Source organism: Phascolarctos cinereus, unplaced genomic scaffold (genome assembly GCF_003287225.1).
Source record: "Phascolarctos cinereus isolate Bilbo 61053 unplaced genomic scaffold, phaCin_HiC Scaffold_1;HRSCAF=81, whole genome shotgun sequence".
Taxonomy (NCBI): domain Eukaryota; kingdom Metazoa; phylum Chordata; class Mammalia; order Diprotodontia; family Phascolarctidae; genus Phascolarctos; species Phascolarctos cinereus.
The window spans coordinates 243,372,406-243,394,550 of record NW_027555514.1 but is presented as its reverse complement, the minus strand read 5'-3'; the positions used below and the strand labels follow the sequence as shown (position 1 = coordinate 243,394,550).

At 36.5% G+C, this 22,145-nt stretch overlaps 1 protein-coding gene across 4 annotated transcripts in view; it reads right to left on the bottom strand.

The window, feature by feature from the left end:
• Positions 1-1,992: 1,992 nt before the first annotated feature.
• Positions 1,993-22,145, bottom strand: part of ZDHHC17 (zDHHC palmitoyltransferase 17) — a 104,986-nt gene continuing 84,833 nt past the window's right edge. For 3 of the 4 annotated variants that reach the window (XM_020993449.2, XM_020993450.2, XM_078146371.1), the window contains 6 exons: positions 15,912-15,974; positions 12,972-13,065; positions 11,952-12,035; positions 10,222-10,379; positions 7,312-7,406; positions 1,993-5,018 (listed from right to left, as the gene is read on the bottom strand). In XM_020993449.2, coding sequence (XP_020849108.1) covers positions 4,880-5,018; positions 7,312-7,406; positions 10,222-10,379; positions 11,952-12,035; positions 12,972-13,065; positions 15,912-15,974 — 633 coding nt within the window. In that variant the 3' untranslated portion in view covers positions 1,993-4,879. Of the gene's footprint in view, positions 5,019-7,311; positions 7,407-10,221; positions 10,380-11,951; positions 12,509-12,971; positions 13,066-15,911; positions 15,975-22,145 lie in introns of those variants that run through there. The other variant, XM_020993451.2, reaches the window with a different exon arrangement.

The window sequence follows — 22,145 nt, the reverse complement described above, 5'->3', positions numbered from 1 at the left end:
GGACCAGAGATTAGAGAGGATCAGATACAGGGAGATGATGTCAGAGGGATGTGAGATGATAGAAGAGAGGGTAGGATTGTCTTTCTAGAGTGAGGGTCCAGATAGAAATTTGTTGTGGACCTAGTCGTCCTTTAGTGTTTTTCCAGCAACACTAAGTAGTAGTGAAGCACGTGAGTGATGATAACATACAGGACGGAGCTTGATGACCCTCTAAGACAACTCAGGACCAATAGAATCAAGAGCAGATCATAGAATTGAACTGGTTCACCAAGACATTGAGACTGCGAAGAGAGGAGTGTGTGGCCAGAGCAGGGGTTGATGGCCCGTGAAAGTCCTGAAGGGAAGAGAGACTGGAGGTCATAGTGACAAAGAATAGGAGTAGTAAGGCATAGAGAATGAAAAAAAAATCAGATAAATTTGGGAGTTCTTGAATGTGGAAATAGAATACTTGCAGGGAATGGTATATGTTTCATGGAAGTTTCTTAGAGCTGAATCTGTCTAGCTAAAGGTTAAAACTTAGGTGAGAGAATCGAGAGGATTAGGACAGCAAGTGGTAGTGGGAATTGAGTGAATCACACTGATATCTTGTGAGTCAGTTCTGGAGCTAGTTTAATTTCCTTTCCATTCAAATATGGGTCTAGTCCAATTTGTGTCTGGTGAGAAAACTTCATTCAGTCATGGGAATTGGGTGACAAGCTTATTGCACTGTTTGAACCTAGCCTGCATGGCTGGGAAAGCTGGACCTCCTCTACCTGCTGCTTAGAGACCCTTGAGATAGCTTGCTAGTGGATTTGCCTGCCTCACGTCTCTCCCTACTCCAATACATTCTCCGTTAAATCACCAGTGATTTTCCTCAAACGCAGGTCTCATCACGTCACCTGCTATTCCAGTGGCTTCCTATTGCCTGTAGGAGTAAATACAAAATGCTTTGGCATGCAAAGCCCTTCATAACCTCATCTCCTACCTCTTTCCAGTCTTCTTACACCTTTTTTTTGGGGGGGCGGAGGTTTTGTTTGGTAATTGGGGTTAAGTGACTTGCCCAGGGTCACACAGCTCGTGTCAAGTGTCTGGTCTGAGGCCAGACTTGAACTCTGATTTGAACTCAGGTTCTCCTGACTCTAGGGCCAGTATTCTACCCACTGCGCCACCAAGCTGCCCCCCTCTTCTTACACTTCTTAAACCTTGCATGCTCAATGCATACTCTTTGATTCAATAACACTGGCCTCCTGGCTGATCCATGAACAAGAAATTCCATTTCTTAGCTCTGGGTATCCTGTCCACCCTATAGCTGTCCTCCATGCTTGGAATGGTTTTTCTTCTCCGCTCCAAATACTGAGCTCCCTAGCTTCCTTCAGGTACCAACTAAAATACCACCTTCTAAGGAATCCTTCCCCAACCCCTCTTAATTCTAGTGGCTTTCCTGTTGTTTCCTATTTATTTTGTATATAGCTTGTTTGTTTACATTTGTATGACATATAAAATTCCTTGGGGGTGAGGACTGTCTTTTGTCTCTTTTTTGTAACCTCAGGGCCTGGCACATAGGAGGCACTTGAACACTTCAAACTGAAAACATGCCAGGTTCCATCATCATTAAAAAGCTTTGCTTGGATACCTACTTTCACTGTTTCTACCAGGATCCTACTGACTCAAGATGCCTTTTTTTTTTGGGGGGGGGGGGAAGGCGTGTATACCTTCCCAAGAAACAAAAGATAAGCCTTTATCACATTTGGAGAAAGCTATGCATTTGAACCAGAGCTTAATTACTGAGACTTAGGTTGGAAAATCAGGGGCCCTGAATGGCTCATGGAAGGAACCCAATGGTTGCCTGGATAATAACAGCAATTCAAAATTCCTCACGTACAAATTCATCATCAGCTTTATAAATTCATGAACATGAGAATTTCATACATTAGTCCTTTCACTTTGCTTGGCCAAAGAAACCATCTTGAATCTTTTGCGGGTAGGAGGGATAATGAAATCACAAGCTAAACATATATTTAATAGTCAATATTTATTTTGATTAATAATTTACAAAAATCTGACAGATTTAATTTATGTAAGGAGAGCTAATTTATTAAACATTTTACAGGGTTTTTATTCCACAATGTAACACAAGGTCCTGACAGTAGTAAAATAATACTTGGCACAGTTATAAATAAACAAAATATAAAACCAAAATATCCATAGCTAAGATGTAGTGATGCAGTATTGTGCACTTCAGTATTTCAAATTAGCTTGAGTGGGCACAAGAACATAAAAACCTTCAAAGAAATGATACACATTCAGGGCTGAGACTGACTTAAATTCCTACTTACTTAAAATGTGTCCAGTGCAGCTGATCTGAACTATTCTTGGTCTGGATCAACTTCACACAAAATTTTTGAAGTGGGTAAGTGGGTTCCCTACAAATAAGGCCCCTAAAATGATTATATGGACGGTACACTGCTGCATAGTTGGCTCTTGGCCTTCTGACCACTTCAGGATTAGAGATCTCACTGTACTGTGAGATGAAAGATAAATATCAGCATTTGCCCTAAATCCAGAATATTTTTCTAAGTACTTGTGAATTCAATGGACATTTCTATTATTCTGAAAGACAAGCTCATCTAGTCTTTTTATTTTTTTTTTAAACATATAGAAAGAATATTGCACCACAGAGAAAGGCCATGGTAACAATACTCATCCAAATTTGGTCAAACCACTTACATTTATACATTGTTTCTCAACCATTGATAAAAATGTAAAAATTGCAACTGAGTCGTTATGCGAATTGACTCAAAATATAAAAAGTTAAAATAATAAATTCTAGCATTTTATAAATAACTTTTGAATTAAAAAAATTATCTGAGGTTTCCCCCCAATGAATAATTAAAAATAGCAGAGACATTTTTAAAATTCACCAGTTGTTTGACCTTCTATGACAAAACAGTACAGCTCTGTTGCCACCCCTCTACACATCTCTTCCCTTTCTAAAAATAAAATATAGATGTCAATTTTCCAATATTAAAACTTTCAGGTTTTAAAGTTGCATTTTTTCTGTGTGTCTTGTGATAAAAGAAACAGCTAGAGAAAAAAAATGGTACTTGCAAATACTGAACATTAACTATTTACAATTTCACTGCTCCTCTTACTAAGGCAAGGGGCGGGGATACCACTAGATTGCTTTAATACCTGTAATTTCTGTATTACAGGAAATGCTAATTTCACCAAGCATAAGACATGCAGTGAACTTGTGGGGTATAATGCCTATTCACAGCAATACTGAACATCACTAGAAGCTCATTAGATATTTTCCTATTCTTTTTGGTTGGATAAAATGAAATGAGCAATTTTAAATATACTACCACACACACTCACAAAGAGAAAACTATTTGATAAATTATTTATATACAGATACACATTCTTTACACGGGTCTAGGATCTGTTATCAGCCTCCCCTCCCTCCCACCCCTCCCCCGTTTCTTCTCACAGGTTTCTCGAACCACTAGTTTGCTACAGCACTTAAGAGGACTCAACCAAGTCTCGCTCTGTAAACAATAGTTAAGAAAGCAGTGAATTAAAGTTCACCGTGAGTATAATGAAATGCTGTAACCAAAAATGATCAGTGCATCACATCGAACAGTAAAAAGCCTTTCTGAAATTCTTTCAGATAGCTTGAAATTTTCTTAAAAACATATTCAATTTGTGAACATTTAGTTATATTTAGGGGCTAACTTCCACTTGCTGACAAGCCATCGTTACCAGAATGAATCACTATTATTCACATATGCTATCTGCAGGGATCATCTCCTTTTTGCTAAATTTCATTATTATGCTTACAATTTATATTGCAACATGAAACTGAAAGGAAAGAAAGCCATTTCTTTAGGTCACTGAGCTTTTTCACTCACTTCTTTGACTCTACTTATATGGTTTTCCTTGAAAATGCCCCCTTTCCTTTCCTTTGTTTTGTTGGTGGTGGTGGTGGTTTTTGGGGGGGTTGCACGTGTTCTTGTATTTGGACTATCTCCAGTGTTCAGGTAACATAATTTTGAAAACTGTTGCCATGATATTCAACATATCAAATTAAATTCCAATTTATTGTTCATTGGCTCATATCTTCTAACATACACATTCAGAGGCATATCATGCACTGTGTAAAAGGGCTTTTAAGCTTAAACAAAGGAAACTGACTTACTCTACTCATGCAAGGTATTATCAGACCAGACAACCTCAGAAAAAAGTGTTTACAATTATTTCACTGTACTATAAATAGATCAGCCTATATCAGCTGATAGGAATAAACCATATGCAGCACGTTTCTTGTGAACATTATTTTCTTGTGCCATTCACTCTTCAATAGCAGTCTTACAGTGGATCCCAAATAAAATGACATGATTTTCATCATAGTCTTCCAATGTACATTTTTCAATGTACATAATACTCAAGTGAATTAAGACCCCAGCACTACAACTAAATACAATGTTATTAACATCAACCTGCATCATCAAATATAGTATTTTACTACAAATCTTAACTTCACTTGAATTGAGTATTTCTGATCTGTGTAGCGTCCGCCAACTTTTTAATCAAGTGGTACTTCTTGTGTAGAGTATTACCAGAATGAAAACCAAAGAGGTGAGGACGCGGTGAAATCCCACATGAAGACGAGACCTGTCCTGCTGATGGTCTTTCTCCTTCTTTTTCAGCAGTGGCAGTGTGTTCTGTCCACGCTTGCTTTTAATAATAAAGCGACGAAGAGAAGGTGCTGTAAGATTCAGGGTTAGCCCTACACAGAGCATGCTATTGTTCGAAGGGTGTGGATTCGAGTGAGAGAAACAGACAGACAAGATTTCCAGGCGTCACTCAGAGAAGACTCGCTCACAGGTTAAAGGGGGTGCTACACGAGCTGGTAGCCAGATCCTGAAATTTGGTCGTACTCTATCGTATACTGTCTAGTCCAGTCCACGATGACAGGACGAAAGAGGCCACAGCATCGGAATTCAAAGAAGTCTATAACGTTTCTGAGACATCCATGGCTAGGTAACAAAAGCACAAAATATCCATTAGTGTAATACTCCACTGCAGGAGCCCAAACCACTGCTTTATCTATTGTTAAGCATCTTTGCAACTTTAAGATGGCTATTGTCAGATGAAATGGAACACTGCATAATCACAATGACCAAGCATGGGCCCAAAGAAGAGAGAAACTGGGAGAAGATGAGGGGGAGAGATATAGACTGGGGGCATGTAACACGGCATACATACACTACAGATCTGGGGGATGTGTTGGTTAGTTTTGCCAAATTACTTTCTCTTTTTTTCCCCCTATCTTTGAAAAAATTTGCTACAATGGATGGTTCTCTGGGGAGGGGAGGAAGAGGTAACTTTGGAAATGAAGGTTATTAAAAATAAAAGCTATCAATTTTTAAAATGTATCTGTGTTGTAGCTATTAAAACAAATTTCCTTCCTCTCAACAGCTAGTGACGGTAACTTTTCAAAGACAGATCTACTGGTGAAAGAGAATTCCTCTAGGTAAGTAAAAGATTTTCAGGCAGGTCTTTCAGTTCCTCTCAAAATGTAGGGCATGTAGCTACGTACCATTCTGGGAGGCAATGGGGTACAATGGAAAGGGCAGTTGGATTTAGGATCAGAAGGCCTAGGTTGGAGCCCTTTTCTACATGTGTGACACTGAACAAATCATTTAAACTAAGGCTCAACTTCCTTAGCTGTAAAAGAAGAATTTTGTTTTTACCAGCTATCCCACAAGACTGGTAAGAATCAAGTGAGAAAGGTACAGCATATAAAATAGGGTTTTATAACTGCCAACTATTAGGTAATTTTTTTTTAATTTTTCCTTCTTTCTTTGGAGAGCTAGTCTATCAAAAAGCAACCACCACGGGGCAGCTAGGTGGCACAATGGATAGGGCATCGGCCCTGGAGTCAGGAGGACATGAGTTCAAATCCAGTCTCAGATCAGACACTTGACACTTACTAGCTGTGTGACCCTGGGCAAGTCACTTAACCCCAACTGCCTCGCCAAAAAATAAACAAACAAAAAAAAGCAACCACTAAACTGGGTCAACCAAAATGGACAATTTGTTGTTATACTGTTAAATGTTTTTTGTTGTTTAGTTGTTTCAGTTGTGTTCAACTCTTCAAGACTCCATTTAGGATTTCTTGGCAAAGCTACTAAGGTGGTTTGCCACTTCCCTTTTCTACTCATTTTAAAGATGAGGAAACTGAGGCAAACAGGGTTGTTACTTGCCCATTGTCACACACTTAGAAAGTGTCTGAGGCCAGATTTGAACTCAGGTCTTCCTGACTCCAGGCTCAGTGCTCTATCTACTGTAACACTCAGCTGCTAAACGTTACCCGACTGCTATTCACAAAGACAAAATCAACGAGTCAGTCAATCTGTTTACTCACTTATAAAATTCAATTTTATCATTTTTCTTAGTTTTACTAGTTTAACAGGCACATAAAAATGCCATAAATGGTTTTAATATACGTTTCTTTAATAGTTAGATTGTGTCAAGTGCTATTTCAAAAACAGCTGCATAACAGCTTTCCCAGGTTATTCAATGATTGGTCTGGAAAAAAATCCCAAAAAATAAATGACAAAAAAAATCACCAAGATTTTAGCAACTGAAGGAAATAAATTTCTCCAAAACTTAGGTAAAACGTATAAGACAAAATATGCACAAACATGCACCTGGCAGATAGTTAAAAAAAACAATGAAAATAAACAAATAGTAAGAGGGACAAGAATATGGAAGTTCAAGCTCTCAATTATAACTCTGCAAAAGAGGTTGGTTTATTTCCACAATTAGTTCTCCCCAGGAGAGAAGTATTATTCTTTTTCAGTTTTCTTTTCTTAGGTCTGCTTTTAGTTTTTGTTTAAAGGAAGATGAAGATAAAGAATGTAACAAAGTGGATCTGAATGCAAAGAGCCCACTCTAACACTCAAGGACACAATGGAAGTCATTCACTTCTATTCAGACATCAAAATATGTCATTGACAGGATCATAAAATTTGAATTTACTTCTGCCATCAGGCACCATTACATTAAATGCAATTAATTCTAAGGGAAAATTTACCCAGAATACTAGTAATATTTCTGCAAGAAATTTTAGACTACAATACCATGGGCAAAAAGAAGTATTCCCAAGGAAAAGCAAATTTCCAACGTTACAATTTACAACTTAGCTTCAGACATAAATTCCTAGATGCTAAATTATCTGAATTATCTATAGGAAATCTGCTAAACAGTAAAAAAAAATCTTACAAAATAAAGGAAAACAAATAAAATACATTAATATTTGCTTACTTGAATGGGCTTTCGATAGATGTTGTTGTAACTTTAAAGTGCTTATATCTTCTGGCATTCATCCTTTCATTTGTAGTAATACCTAAACATGATATCTATGAGAAAGAAAAAATTAAATTATTAATTCATCTGGACATTTAAATAAACTTTTGATCAATAAACAACATTTCTTACGTGCTTAATGAATAAGAGGGAGGCACTGGATTAGATGCAGGAGACACAAAAGCTAAACAGTCTAAGAGAGTTTGAAGATTTAGAGACATGGGGAGATGATTTTGGTTGCAATCTACTGGAAAAGTTGGGAGAGGAGAGGATAAAGTGGACATTTACAGGGGCTGGCCTTTACAAGAAGAAGGGTAACCTTTTTATTTGAGACCAATGGGAAAGAGAGAAAGAGCTGGGAGCATGATGTGGGATTTTGAGATGAAGAGTACGGGGAAAAGAGAGAACTCATGTCAAATGGCCTAAGTACAGAAGTAATACAGTCAAATCTGTGCTTTAAGAATATCATTTTATGCTATCCACATCCAGAAAAAGAACTATGGAGTCACAATGCAGATCAAAGCAGACCATTTGCTCTCTTTTTTTTGGTGTGTTTCTTCTTTCTTGTGGTTCCTCCCATTGGTTCTAATCCTTCTTTACAACACGACTAATGTGAAAACTAAAAAAAAAAGATTCACAAAAACGGGAAGAAAAAAAAAAGAAAGAGGGCATCAGACTCTTCACCTGCCAGGGAAGACAATGGGGTCAGGGAGGAGACACTAAGTGACTGGAGAATGAATAACTGGTATTCTGGCCCTTCTTTTCATCCATAAAACTTCGATCAGTGACTTTTGATATATGAAGGGCAAACAAATAAATGAAAATGATGTGTACATGGAAATTCAGAGGGGTATGGAGGAAAAGAACTTGACACACACAAGAAGTTTGCTGGAGATCAGTATAATAATATACTATATTACTGATGCTTAAAAAAATATCATTTTAGCAGCTAAGTATAGGAAAGATTGGAGGGGGGAAATACTTAAGCGAGGCAAGGAGGACAATTAGAAAATACTTTAATAGATTAATATCCAAGATGATAAAGACAAGAGGAAAAAAATCTATTTAAATTTATTTGCTTTTGGTTGTCCTATAAGGTTTCTTCTAGCTATAAATCTATGTTCCTATATATCATGATAAAATCATGACTGATCATGATAAAATTCTGGTTGATTTGGATTAAAACAATCATTTAGATAGGAGGAAAATGATACAGTGGAGCAGGTGCTCTGGCTCTGGAGTCAGAGGACCTGGATTCCAATCCTTACTCTCCTACTTCTTACCTATGTGATCTTGGGCAAGCTATTTTACTTCTTTGACTTCATATGTAAAATGAGGGGGGCTAGACTAGATGACCCCTGAAGTCCCCCAAACTCTTAATCTAGAATTCTATATCTCCACTGAGTTCCTTCCCTCGGCTTTTTACATCTCCACCGGCTGTGGTAGTGCCAGGTAGACACGACCTACGGGTGTCAAACTGTGAGACTTCTCACTCCACTAGAATGCTACCTCAAGAAAACAATCTAGTTATCAAGCAATAGGTAGAGTAAACCCAAGCAATTCATATCTGAATCTATGTAATTACCACCCAGGACAATGTTAAAGTTTGTTTTCTTTATTAATTCATTCAAACATGTATTAAGTACCTATTACGTAAATATTATACAATATAAGAGGGAGAAAAAATATAGTTTTTGCCTTTAAAGTTTAATAGGAAAACAAATCTTAGAGATAAAAAGAACCTTAAAAAGATGAGAGAAGAGATAATCATTTCTAAAAATCTGTCATCAAGGTATAGGTAACTTCTTGAGTCAAAGAGGCAAGAAAAAAAGTAAAGCATTTATACCTATACAGAAATTTTTCAAATTAAAACTATTCACAGGAGTTTATCTAGTCATTTTTGTCTTGTTTTGTTTTGGTTTTGCTAGGCAATGGGGTTAAATGACTTATCCAGGGTCATACAGCTAGTAAGTGTCAAGTGTCTGAGGCTGGATTTGAACTCAGGTTCTCCTGACTCCAAGGTTGGTGCTCTATCCACTGTACCACCTAGCTGCCCCCTATCTAGTCATTTTTAATAATGAAACTTCTCATTCCATTGAATGTGATGTTAACCTATATTTAGATGATGCAAATTTCACTACCATCTCATATTACATTTGGAGATAAATGATTCTTTACTACTAGTGACTGAATAAAATAAATGCAATATAAAGTAAGTAATATTAAAAATACAAACAATCCAGCTTCATGGTTTTTTCTTCAAATGGATTTAAAAGAATCAGACAGGCAAATAAATGTGTTTCTTTCTAAATATAATTTAAACACAATTAATAACCTGGGGCATTATTAAAAAGAGGAAGAAAATGAGGTTGATCCAGGGCAAGTACAGGATAGGGTTGGCAAGAGGCGTTTAAGTCTATTAAGAAACATGGCAGAAAAGCAAGTATAATGTGGAATGGGTGACGAATAATAAAGTTAGCAGATCTGGGTTTGAATTCTCGCTTGGACATTCAGTGGTTTCTCCATATTGGCCAGCCACTTAATCTCTATCTCTTTAAGGCTCAGTTGCCTTATCTGTAACGAGCGGGGCAACAATAGATGGACTTTCTGTTCTATCAAAATGTGAATTCCTGAAATGGACAGGCTTGCTTCTCTATCTGAATCCCTAACCCTAGTGGAATGCTCTGCAAATGCTAAGCACTTAATAGATGTGCATTCCTGCGTTCATTCCTCACTTATGAGATTGTGGTGTGGAAAAAGTTTTGTAAACCCTAAGTATTTAAAGATGAATTATTGGATGACTACAGTAATCTTAAAGTAATTTCCAAGCAGCACAGCACTGAATCACAGTGAATGGTTTTCTCATACCTGATACATCTGACACATGAGTAATACGGCTACCCACATGAAGTGAAAAATACTGTTCAGAAACATCCAAAACATCCAAGGTGAACATGTGGCAATCTGAGTAACGTATGTCCAAAATCCATCCTTCGTGTAAGTAGTCTCACAGTGGATGCCCCAATCTGTAACCGAAGCAGAAGTAGAAGGTGCTGGGCACTGTGCTGAAGATACTATTAAAAAAGGTTTTTTACTGACATTTTTTGTAAACAACACATGTCTATTACTAATAAAAAAGTTTGATATATTCATGGAAAAAGTATCAAAATTATAACTAAAGACCAGAAGCCACTTAAAATTGATAAGTTATTCCTCTTTGTCATCTAATGATCATTTTGATCTAAGCTGCATACATGCAAAAGCTTGGGAAAAGTTTGCAATTATATTTTCTTTCGATAATCCATAAATGCTTCAGACTTGCTTAGGAGCCTATTAGCTCACTGTACAGAGGAGAGGAGAGACTTTCACTTTCTCATTATGACAGCTACTTCTCAGTAAAGCTGTTACAACTTCTTGGACTATATATTGGGACTGTGTGTCTATCTTACCTAGAAGATGCTACTTAATTGTTTGGGGCAGTGGGGGGAGGGGAGGAAAAAATTAGGAAATTGCCTTGTACAGATTTTTTCAAAACTTGCAGAAACACATCTTTCTATGCCAATTCCTGTCAAATTTTGATATCTACCACTCTGAAGTATCATAACTGACTTCCTTTTTTTTTTTTTTAAAGGCAATTGGGGTTAAGCGGCTTGCCTACGGTTACACAGCCAGTAAGTGTCAAGTGTTTGGTCTGAGGCCGCATTTGAACTCAGGTCCTCCTGACTTCAGGGCCGGTGCTCTATCCACTGCACCACCTAGCTGCCCCAATAACTGACTTTTTCACTTAAGCCTCTTTCAAATGATTTTCAGAAAGTAATGACCCATCCTTCTGACATTTCCGTTATGATATCGCAACTGTTAGATGAACTAAAACTGATGCTAAAAAAGTACTTTTATGCTAATAAATCTTAAAATACCTTAGAAAAACCCATGCCTCATTTTCAATTACATTTCAGGATTTATAAATATCCTATTTACCTCTTACCTCTACAAAATATTTTTTTCACTAAGGATAATGAAAAATGTCAGAAGTTTACCTGGAAGTTTTTATAAATTCTGTCACATCAAAGAGTATTTCCTTGTTTTATCTTCTTCTATTGATGCTTTTGGTTGTTATTTCCAAATATATTCTGCCTCCACCCAATAAGTCACTACTTGTAAAATATGGTGGGTGGAGGAGTGAAGAGTTCAGCAAAATCAACCATCGTATCAACCATATCTAACAACATTTAAGATAGTCCATGCCCATGGAGGGAGATGCATTTTCTCAACTCTTCTCTGGGACTAAGCTTAGTCATAATTACATTTAAAGGGTAGTTCTAATAACTCTTTTTTTAAAAAAGTAACAATTGGTCACTTTTTTGTTGCTTTAGCAACTACCACGCAATACAAACTATATCGTTCATTTCATGATTTCTGAGGCTTAAAAAATATAAACTTTATTTTATTTATGTCATGCTGAAACCTTCAAACAGATATGGTGCATGAACATTAGCAATGAACATACTGTTTAATAATATGGACATACAATCTAATAGTACCTAAGCAAGTACTTGGAAATTTAACTTTTAAGAAAGTAAGACAATATTTATACTCACAAGAAATACAACCATAAATCATCCAGCAGATCATAAAGAGCAAGAAGAACAAATAGCCCATGAAATAGCGATGGTTGCCTGCTCCTAGGGAGTAACACAAGAAGCATTCAATTTCTACCCCTAAGAGAAAATTCAAACATCAACCAAGAGATGGATAAATTTTCTTGGCATATAATACAAAATGGAGATGGTTCAGAACAACCACTGAAATTGTCATGCTATGTTACAATAATATTTTTGAAAACAAACAATGACCTGAAGGCTCTCAAAGCACATTCATGCTGGAAAAATATTCCTAATGAAGCAAAGAAAAAACACTCTAAAGATTCTCTCTTACTCTTTGGGGAGAGGGGAGAGAGGTAAGTTAATTAACAGTACTTAAACAGAAATTCATTAGTTAATTTTCCAAAAGTGTCTCTTTCCATATCTGTGCCTTTCCTGGATACCATGTTCCCTATTATCACCATCGATTTTCTTCTTCGTTTGCTTTCTCTCTTCTGGTGGCCATCTCTCCTGACAATACTTGATCAATCTTCCTCCAATCTGACTGTCACATACTAGAGACGTAAGAAATTTATTTCTTTTAATCTTTTCATGCTCCAAGTATATTATTCTTTCAATAAACATTGTATTTTCATTCTTTGCAGTCTCATTATTGGGTAATAGTATAAAATAATGAGAATTCAGGCATCATATGGGGGCTACAGCAATGTCTGAATTTTCCCCCCAAAAAAGATTCTTCTTGAGCACTGACTTTCCAACCTCTCCGCCTAATGATTTCTCTCCCAACTAAGACGCCTTAGGCAGGACAACCAGGAAAAGGGTTCCTGCATGGCTGGGGGAAGGGAGGGGACAATGGATAAGGGCAGTGCCCAGCAGCTCAGTTTATCTGTTAATAAAGGAGGAGGCTGGAGTAAATGATCTCCAAGAAACTTGGGTAGCTCCTATTCTAATACTTCTCTTCAAATGCTCATTGAATTAAAACGGGCAACATGTTTAAACAATTACCAACACGCTTACCTACACAATTACCCACCCAAGGGCAATGATGATCAAATTTTGCTATACATCGATTGCATACACCACAATGTTTGGACCTCACTGGCTTCCGTATCTGTTAAAAGGCATATTTTAAAGAAGAATTATAAGCCCAGTAGCTAAGAAAAATGAAAAGCTAAACAACTTATTTTATTTACTCTGAAAAAATACAGATAAAAAATTAATTTTATGACTATGTCTCTGATGCCAAGATTTTTAGCTGATAAAACAAAAGAAAACCACTGGAACTTGGTATCACAACTAATTTCCTCAAACCAAAAAACAAAAAAAGATAATGTCAGCTAAGGACATCAGGTTCCAACTCATCTAAACTTTTTATCTCCCCTAAAACCTGGCACAGTGCTCTGAACACAGTTGCTCAACTGAAGGGAAACTGTTTGCCACTGTAACTGATTTACAATTTATCCACATCTTTCAAACTTCTGAAAGATAAAAACATACCAAATTTGTGAACTGTTTCTTGATGAAAGCTAGCAGTGAAATCTGTTTTCACTTTTTTTTTAAAGTGGACACATTAGTTTACGCTTTAATAAAAAGAATGAAGAAAAAACCTATGAGATACAAAAAAGAATTTATAAGTCCAAGTCACTAAAAATCTAAACATCTTCTCTAAAGTAACAAATCTTAGAAAGAAAATGTTTTACATATCAGTTTCTTATTACTTGCTCTCTCAAGACCTGAGCCTAAGAAGCAGCATTTCTTCTGCAGAAGTTCCCAAATACCTAAGGAAGCAGAGGAAAAATGCTCAGGTTTTAGAGAAGCTTTGAACATTAATGACTTATGGGGAAAAAAATTAAAAACTTGGACTCAGATCTCAATAGGCAAGGAAAGAAATGTTCTATTATTTAGTAAACTATTTGAAACTATATGAAACTGAGAGTACTCCTAAGGACATTGGCAATAAGAAACCATCATGAAAAACAATGTTAAAGAATGTACATGAGTCACTCACGTTCTGAAAAGGCTGGTCTCTGGTCGTATCAATACTTATAATACGACAATGTTTACTCCTAATGTATGCCAGAAACAAATTTTACTTATGATACTTCTCGCTAGTGTTTGATCAAAAGTACTGATAAATATCATTAATTTGGGTGCAATTTTAAAATTATTTTGCTGTGGCAAGAATGAGTGAGGTAGGCCGTCTGTAAAGCAGCACTGCCAAATGAATCAGTGGACTCAGTAAGTTTGAGATCCATTGCATTGAGTTACAGAGTTTCAAGTAGTAGCAAAACCTAAGTTTAGCCATCCACAGAAGACTATTACCTACTAAGAGTAAAAAGTAAAATAAAAAACAAGCAAAAAAACCTTTGTAAACGCTAAAGAATTTTTTTCCTTTCAAGGAAGTGCTCTAAGGCAAAATTGGATGTAAGAATATAAATGTATAAAATAGATAAATCTGCTTTTTAAAAAATCCAATGCAGAGAGTTTTTGTTCCTAAAATATGATTTTTTAAAAAATAAAACCTTAATCTAAATACTTTTCAGGAAAACTTTTTGTCTTTTAAAGTCTACAGACATTTTTGGGCACCCACAGAAGACACTGTGCTAGGTACTGTGGGGGCTATAATGGGGAAAACACCTTCTCTGTCCTTATTTATTTTTTTACTCTGGAAAAATACAAATATGAAAAAAATTACTTTTATGACTACATCTCTGATGCCAAGATTTCTAGCTGACAAAAACAACAACAAAAAAGAAACACTGTAAATTTATATCACAAAATCCTAATTTCCCAAAATTCAAAGATTAAAAAGCTAAAAAGATTAATAAGCTGAAAGGATAAAACCTATGCATAAACAACCACAACACCAGTGAGACAAAAGTGCTACAGAAGAGTTACAAATGAAATGCTATGGGCATCCCAAGAAAGAAATGATGTAGATGGGGAGAGTTCTCAGGAGGTTTCTTGAAAGAGATGAAACTTTAAGGAGAAGAAGGCTTTGAACAAGTAATAAATGAACATTTCTGCCATTATTATGGTGAGCTCTTAATTCTGCTATGGAGTTCACTAACTTATTAAAGATAATGAGTTCATACTATTTAATGACCAACAAAAGGTATCATCATTCTTGCCACTAAATCCGTATGTTTTTTCTAAAAGTTATTCACGTTTAAAAACTGTATAAATAATTTGTTCATATGGGAACTGTGTTGGCAAAATGTTCCTTGTTTTGTGGACAGAACAATATTTCCACTGAAAAGCACACAAGAAAGGGTGGTTGTAAATTTTGAGGGAAAAAGGACAATCTTTTAAATTGTAGTTTTTGTTAAATGTACAATCAGAGAGGAAATGAGCATGTCTACAAAAACCTTTTGTAAGCATGTCAGGAAATCCAAAAGAATCTTAACAACATATGTTGAACATAAAAACTGAAGATATTTTCAGATTAATGCACAGAACCAAATGGATTAGTTGAGTCATATGTAATATGGGACTTTAAACACAAATTTGATGGGATAAGAATCAAATAGTTAAAACATGAGAAAATAATACTTCCATTTAAAAAGCTGTATAGCTTGGTCAAATTAATACAGATAGACAGTTAACAACATATTTTCTTATTTATACTAAGGAACAAAATTGAATGAACTGAACAGCTTAACCAGACATGGATTCTGGATGGTGATTTATATTAATGACAGAATGATGGAAATTGCATTGATCAGTTAAAGCAAATGCCATCCAAATCTAATCCATTCTGGGAAAATGTTATTGCCAAAGTTATCCATTCAATCTGTGACTGATTTACTACTAGACTTGAAAAAGAAATAGCACGTTGGGAAAAAAAAAACCACAACATAATTTTTTTTTTACTGTAACTCAAATCTCATTCTAAAATGCTTCCATATTCATCATACTACGTTACATTTTAGATGAAAAATAGAGAGAGAATACTACCAAACAGGTACTGCAGAATATACTGAGGTCCAGACTTCCTGTCTCCGCAAGTTCAACTATTGTCTTTAGAGGGAGAAAAGGGAAAAAAAGGGAAAAAATTAGCATTATATGTAAACAGGATATAGTAAAAATTGAATACTTTTATGTATGTAAAAAAGAATGCTTTCTTTTCTGTTCACCTTATTAAAATTCTCAAAAGTTCATTTCTTGGCTACCTGAACCATTTAAAAGAACATTAAAACATAACATGCATAATAAACCTGCAAAATGTGTCAACAGGCTCTCATCTGCTCTGTGTAGAACTCAATGTTGCTAAAGAGTTTCAATGAAGCTCAGATGATTAAAGGGAGGCCAAGGTTGTAGGTCAGAACTGCACAACTTTGTAAACTTCTTCGGGCTGCAGATAGGTTAGACCAGAGACAAAATGAAAGTGGTTGCTGCAGATCACATGACAAACAGGTGAGTGTGCCAGTGGCAACCCTACATTTTTCATAGGCCTCCAGAAATCCTTTGGCGGGCCAGGCCATATGTTGTGTAGGCCTGTTGTAGGTTCTATTGCCATATAGATCAGTCATTTTACCATTTTCTTGCCCAGACTTCAGCCCTATGTGTGATTAACCAGTTCACAAATGTATGAAAATAGAGCAGGGCAAACTGACCCCAGTCCTCCTTAATCTGAGCACATTCCCTCTTTATCCTGTATATACTTAGTTTGGGTGTTGTCCCTTAAGAGTAAGGACAATTTTTTGCCTTCCTTTGTATCCCCTGCGCTTAGCAGGGTTCCTGGCACACAGCAGGTACTTAATAAATGTTAGCTTATTGATGGACCAACAGTAAGAAATGAAAAGCAGCCTGGTGGAGTGGACAACTGCCTTCAGGGAAGAACCAGTTCAAGTTCCACTTCTGAAATTCTGGGAAGATCACTGAACCTTTCAGTGCTTCAGGCAACTTTCTAAGATCTCAAGTTGTAGAGAAGGTGCCAACCTGCACTGCTAGAGGAAGTTTCCTTACCTGGGAAGGTCCTTTTATCAATGAAATGACAGATACAGTCTCTATCCACTAATAATATCATTTATGTAGTGATTTACAGTTTTCAAAGTGCTTTCACGTATATTATCTCAGTTATAACTTAAAGCAAAAGATCTAGTGATATACATATTTGTGTATATATATGTACATGTATATAAAAGATCTAGTAATATATATTTATACATAAAAGGAATTACTTAGGGCGATAAAAACTCTTAACAACTTGAGGTACTTGAACAAAACGTAGCATTTATATATGATAAAGGCAGTCCTTATTCCTTGAAAAGGTGTTGAAATGTTAGGGTCCGCTCAAGGTAACTCAAAGTGACGTAAGCTGAGTCTAGTGTTGCAGTTGAAACAATAGTGGGCCACTAACATTCCTTAGCAAGGGTCTGATACACACGTTTTTAAAAAAGTGATTACAAAACCACATAATGTGTATGATGACCCTAAGCTTTTTTTCTGAAACAAAAAAAAAATCACCTTATTACCACCAATATTTTTAATGTGCTAATATACGCCTGCAGATCATGGAATATCACAATCTCAAAGAATCAAAATTGCAAGTCTTCCCAAGACTAGAGAAGAGATACATGATGGATGTAGCAGGCTGCAGTATATGACCAAGTCAGAATTGTACACAAGGAGTGGCATAAAAGATATGTATGAAGTGGCATAAAAGGAGGTAGGCTAGACATGTTTAGAGAATGAGGGATAAATTAATAATGCTGACCTGGTACCCTCATAATTTTAAGAGTCCTAGAGAAAGCCCCCAACACTTCTGAGTGAATCTCCCTCCAGAGGATTTATGGGAATACTGCCAGATCCCAATTAGTATAAACTGTGTGTGAATCCCCCCAAAGTAGTTCTTCTTATTAAAATTCTGTATATTTCACTGGTCTGGAATTAATTACCATACATTATATAATTATAGCTCCAAATAGTGCCAATTGAATATACATGACCACTTCAGAGATGGATTAAAAAACTACAGATGGGTTATAATCTATAGCTCTGCAGGGAGTACCATGCCAGTAAGATCACCGTTTCACTGAAGGAATAACTGTAAACACCAGCTTTAATAAATTATATATGCATACACACACACACACACACACACATATATATGTGTGTGTATACATATATGCATATATATGTGTGCTAAAGCTGTAAAGTTTAGAAAATAGGAAACTAAGCAATGGGAGGAGAAACTAAGCTCAGCAAGATGAAGGAAAAATAGGATTTTGCTATATTTTGAGGCCAAATGAACAGGGTAAAGAGGATTTACCATTATGCAGACTACAGAAGCACAATGTGTTCATCTAGTATTTCTTAACTTGAAGACAACTCTCTTAGTAACGGGAGTCCACCTCTCCTTTTGGAATGTTTGTTCTCTTTATAATGTTAGCAAAGTTTTCCTTATATTGAACCAAAATCTGTTACCACTGTAGCTTACAATCATTGTTCCTAGTTCTACACTCGGGACCCAAAAAATAAAGTCTAATTCCACCGCCATATGACAGCTCTTCAAAAAATTCAGGACTGCTATGACATCCTCTCTAAAAGTTTATTCCCAATTCTTTCATGGCATAGTTTTCAGTCCTCTCAGTTTTTGAGATGCACTACAATTTGTCAAAATCCTTCCTCCACTATGGCCCTCTGCACTAAAACCAATAGCCTAGATGTGGGCTGGCCAGGGCAGAGCAGGCAAGACCCCAACGTCCTTTGTTCTGACCCCCACATTTCTGTTAGTCCAGCCTAAGACCAGCTTCTTTACCTGCCACATGACACTGCAGATTCTTTTTGAGGGCGAACTCTGTTACAAAGAATTATCTAACTATCTTTCCCCACTCTGTATTTATACAATTTTTTAACAAAAGTACAAAACTTTATGCGTATCCCTATTACATTTAATTTCATTAGATTTGGCTCATTGTTCTAACCTGTTATCTCTTTGGATGCTGTCAAATAAAAAGCCTTATGAAGCAAACTGGGTTTTAAAAAATAGATTAATATAGTAGCCAAATGAATAAATTTGGATTCAACATAAGATAGTACAAACTGTGCCTCTTATTTCAGATTGTTTTAACTTATTTTTATTTTTACCAATCAGAAGGTAAAGAAACCACTTTGTTGGGTCATGAAATTCAGGGTTTGTTTGGGGAGGTTTTCATAGGTGTCTTTGAATACAGGGACAAATGATGGCCTTTAGAGAAACATTTTAAGGTATGTTTTACTACCTTCTTTTTCCTATTACAAATAACCCTGTGCTAGCATAGGGATGGAAGTGGCTAGGTGGGTCAGTGGATAGAACACTGGGCCAGGAGTTAGGAAGACCTGAATTCAAATTTGGCCTCAGACACTTACCAGCTGTGTGACCCTGGGAAAGTCAGTTAACCTCTGTTTACCTCAATCTAGTGGAGAAGGAAATGGCAAACCACTCTAGTACTCTAGTACCTCTGTGAAGAAAACCCCATGGACAACAGTATTGGTGGGATGGAGTTCACAGGGTCATGAAGAGTTGGACACAACTAAACAACAAAGAGTGGGGATTTAGAGGTTAAATTGTTAGTCACTCTTATGTTTTTTTCTTTCTTGAAAAGCCAACAGTGTTAGCCTCCTGACTTTTTCTTCCTGTGATTACTTGCCATTCTGTTGCTTTTCAGCATTAAAGTCTCAAGCTTTAGCTTTCTAGTACTTTGTATATACTTTGTGTACATGTTCTATCTTTCCCCAAATGTGAGCTACTTGAAAAGGACTCATTATTTTCAGTCTTTGTGTCTCAAGCGGCTAGAACAATGACTTGCATATAAGTATATGTTTAATAAGTGCTGAATTGAACTCAATCTCTTGATGCTAAATTTTGTCTTAAATCTACAGAATCACATGACTGTCCATTTTTAACACATGCCATGTACTCTGCCTTAGAATAGCGGACTGCAACCATTTCTATAGCACTGCTACAGAATTTATATATCCAAATGAATGCTGTCTTTCAAAGTAGTCTCCTTGTGAGGCTATACACTTATGTGGATACTAAGTCACAAGAATGAGGGTTTACAGGGATATTATAGATTACCTAAATCCAATTCCCTTATTTTTCATATGAGGAAATTGAAGCTTAGAGAGGCAAAATAAATTGCCTAACATCACCAATGATTCATGTCAAAATTAACTCTAAAATCGAGATCATCCATCTCCCAGATCTACAGCCTTTTTGCTACACTATGCATCAAAATATAATTTTAGTCTTTAGAGTATTTGAAATACTTGCTTTGGACGTGCCTCTAGGCTTATTTCATAATCTAATATCATTTTCCCTGGACTTCTCTGCATCCTCCTCTACTAATATTTTGTTCACACGAGCCCTGCTATCCCTTCTTTCCCCTCATCTGCTTCTTGAACAATGACTGCCCCCTACCCCCACCCCACTACACATACTTTGCCAGCACTGAGTCAACACCAAAAGCCAAAAGTCTTCAAAGAAATGAACCATGAAAGACTGGGGGGATAAACCATGGGGCCAGGCTAAGGCTAAGAAACAGAGGGGTACAACAGGAAGCAGACTGACTGAAGTTAATTTATGTAATGCCACAATGTTGCCTAAGTTGCAAAATTTATTAAATGCAGTGAATTGACATGACTAAAATCAGTTGAAGTACTGAAGCACAAATACAAACTGGAAATCCACTGCCTAGAAGTACAGAACTGCTTGCACCTTGCAGACAAAGTCAAATTATTACTCAGTGTTTTTTACAAAGAACATGCAACTCAGCACCACAAGTCTAAAGAGTATCAAAAACTGATCTAAACTTTAATTTCTGCTAAACTGGTTTCTAGTTTTCCCAGCAGTCTTATACAAAAGCGAGCTCTTCCCCTGGTAATTTGTAATTTGTGCTCTTCATTTTATCAAACACTGGACTGATAAATTTAGTTATTTCTGAGTCTATTTTTCTATTTTCAACCAATACCATAGTTTTGTTTATTGCAGTTTTGTAACATAGTTTTAAGAGGCAAAGTTGAATAGTTTGTAGAGGATAAGCTTTGGAATCAGGTAGACCTGAATTCAGGTTCTGCCTCTGACCAATAAAATTGTGTGACCATGTGAGTCTCTTTAGTGTCTCTCCAAGACTAAACACTGCAGAAGAGTTGTGGTCTACTTTGGTAGAGGCAATGTACACATCCGGGGCTCAACATGCCAGTGAAACCACATGTGTAGACCAAAGAAAAGAGTTACTATCTTTAAAACATACTACATAACTGTATAAACACATATACAACTATGGTACTAGTGTGGTGGCGGAGCAGGGTTTTTGAATTCTTCTTTTCTTGAAATTAGTAAGGCCATAAAATAATAGGTTGGGACAACTAAGTGCTGCAGTAGAGGGCTGGTCCTGGAGTCAGGAGGACCTGAGTTCAAATCCAGCCTCAAATACCTGTGCGACCCTGGGCAAGTCTCTTAACCCGATTGCCTTCAAAAGGAATAAAGAGAAAGAAAAAAAATATAGGCCTACCTTTCAATGTAAATGGGCAGTTTTGGCTAACTCCGTTTCCTTTTCATTTACCCTAACTGTTCTTGCACATGCTAAAGAATAAGGTAAGCTCACACTGTCTTGGACCGCCCCCTAAAGCCAACATAAGATAAGCAATTTAGGTCATCTTTCTATTTCTTCCCCCGAAACATAACAAACTGCCCCCTAGAAATACTGGTGGGAAGTGGCCCATATTTAAAAGCCCACTTGCCCCACAAAACACAATTCTCTGTCAACTGCAGCTTCTCCTAGGCTTGTATCAATATACAGAATAAACTTTTTACAGATATTCTAAATTTTAATAAAATGGGTTTTCTTCTTGCAGCACTTTGATAAGCTAATTTTATTAACATTTTTATTTATACACAAAACAATGTAGTAATTGTTTACTAAAGCAATAAGTATTGTTGCAAATCCACTGAAGGTTAAGGAATAAGGAAAGGGGGAAGGAGCAAGTATTTATCAAGCACCTGCTAGACACTGTATTAAGTGTTTTACAAATATTATCTCATTTGATCCTTACAACAACCTGGGAAGTAGATGCCATAATTGTCACCACTTTACAGCAGAAGAAACTGAGGCAGACAGTGGTTAAATTACTTGCTCAGTGTCATATCATACATGTTGTAAGTTCTGAGGCTAGATACGAACTCAGGTCATCCTAACACCAGGT